The following is a 1,387-nucleotide window of genomic DNA, read 5'->3' as shown; positions in this document are numbered from 1 at the left end:
TTTTCTTCCTTCTTTCTTTATTTATTTATTTATTTATTTTTTTCCTTCTTTCCTTCTTTATTTATTTCTTTCTTTCTATCTTTCTTTCTTTCTTTCTTTCTTTCTTTCTTTCCTTCTTTCTTTCTTTCTTTCTTTCTTTCTTTCTTTCTTTCATTCTTTCTGTCTTTCTTCCTTTCATTCTTTTGTTGTTTTTTTCATTCATTCTTTCTTTCTTCCTTTCATTATTCTTTTGTTTCTTTCTTTCATTCATTCATTCTTTCATTATTTCTTTCTTCCTTGGTTTCACTTACCTGTCAGACTTATCGCTTGAAACGTTTTCGTTACTGTACAAGGATTATCATCCGCTGGGTATCACTAATATTCGATTCTTATCTTGTTATGTGATGTTAATAGTAGTAGTCGTAGTATAGCAGTAGTAGCATACATAGCAGTAGTATAAGTTGTAGTAGCATAAATAATAGCGAGACCCCAAGACCCAGACCACGCCTCCCTCGCTCCTGCGCCCCCCTCCCCCCTCCACGGCACCCCTCCCCCCTCGCCAAGAAGAGATCAACCTGTGCGCGGACAATCACGTCCGGGAAGAGCCAGGCGCCAAGAGCCAGGCGCCAAGAGCCAGGCGCCAAGAGCCAAGCGCCAAGAGCCAGGCGCCAAGAGCCAGGCGCCAAGAGCCAGGCCCCAAGAGCCAGGCGCCAAGAGCCAGGAGCCAAGGGCCAGGAGCCAAGAGCCAGGAGCCAAGAGCCAGGAGCCAAGAGCCAGGAGCCAAGAGCCAGGAGCCAAGAGCCAGGAGCCAAGAGCCAGGCGCCAAGAGGCAGGAGCCAAGAGCCAGGAGCCAAGAGCTAGGAGCCAGGAGCCAAGAGCCAGGAGCCAAGAGCCAGGCGCCAAGAGCCAGGAGCCAAGAGCCAGGAGCCAAGAGCCAGGAGCCAGGAGCCAAGAGCCAGGAGCCAAGAGCCAGGAGCCAAGAGCCAGGAGCCAGGAGCCAAGAGCCAAGGAACCAGGAGCCAGGGGGTCAAGGAGCTGCCTGGATGACCTTCCGCCTGCCTTCGGCGATCCGTGGCGACTGGGGGGAGTGCCAGGGCCAAGCCCTCCTTACGACTGCCTCTCGGCGTGGGAAGGACAGTGGCACTATGGCAGGGAGAGCGGAGGGTAGTGGATTATGCATGCCAGGAGATTACGTAATTAGGGAAGGAGTGGCAGTCATTTGTCATACGAAAGTAGCAGCAGATACTACAACCAACACTACTACTTCTACTACTACTAATTATAATAATAATAATATAAATAATAATAACAATCATAGCAATAACAATAATAATGATAATAATGATTATACTAATGATAATTGGAATAATAATAATAAGAAGAAGAAGAAGAAGAAAAAGAAGAGTAA

At 47.3% G+C, this 1,387-nt stretch overlaps 1 protein-coding gene across 1 annotated transcript in view; it reads left to right on the top strand.

Annotated features, from left to right (window-relative positions):
- The window catches only part of LOC125046894 (formin-like protein 20), a 5,628-nt gene extending 4,481 nt beyond the window's left edge, over positions 1–1,147 (top strand). Inside the window, exon 4 of the mRNA XM_047644897.1 lies at positions 480–1,147. Within this exon, the coding sequence (XP_047500853.1) occupies positions 480–1,147 (668 nt within the window). The remainder of the gene's footprint in view (positions 1–479) is intronic.
- Positions 1,148–1,387: the final 240 nt, after the last annotated feature.

The sequence above is a fragment of the Penaeus chinensis genome, chromosome 39, assembly GCF_019202785.1.
Source record: "Penaeus chinensis breed Huanghai No. 1 chromosome 39, ASM1920278v2, whole genome shotgun sequence".
Lineage (NCBI taxonomy): Eukaryota > Metazoa > Arthropoda > Malacostraca > Decapoda > Penaeidae > Penaeus > Penaeus chinensis.
Note: the sequence above shows the minus strand (reverse complement) of the source record. Positions and strands in the feature narration are given on the sequence as shown.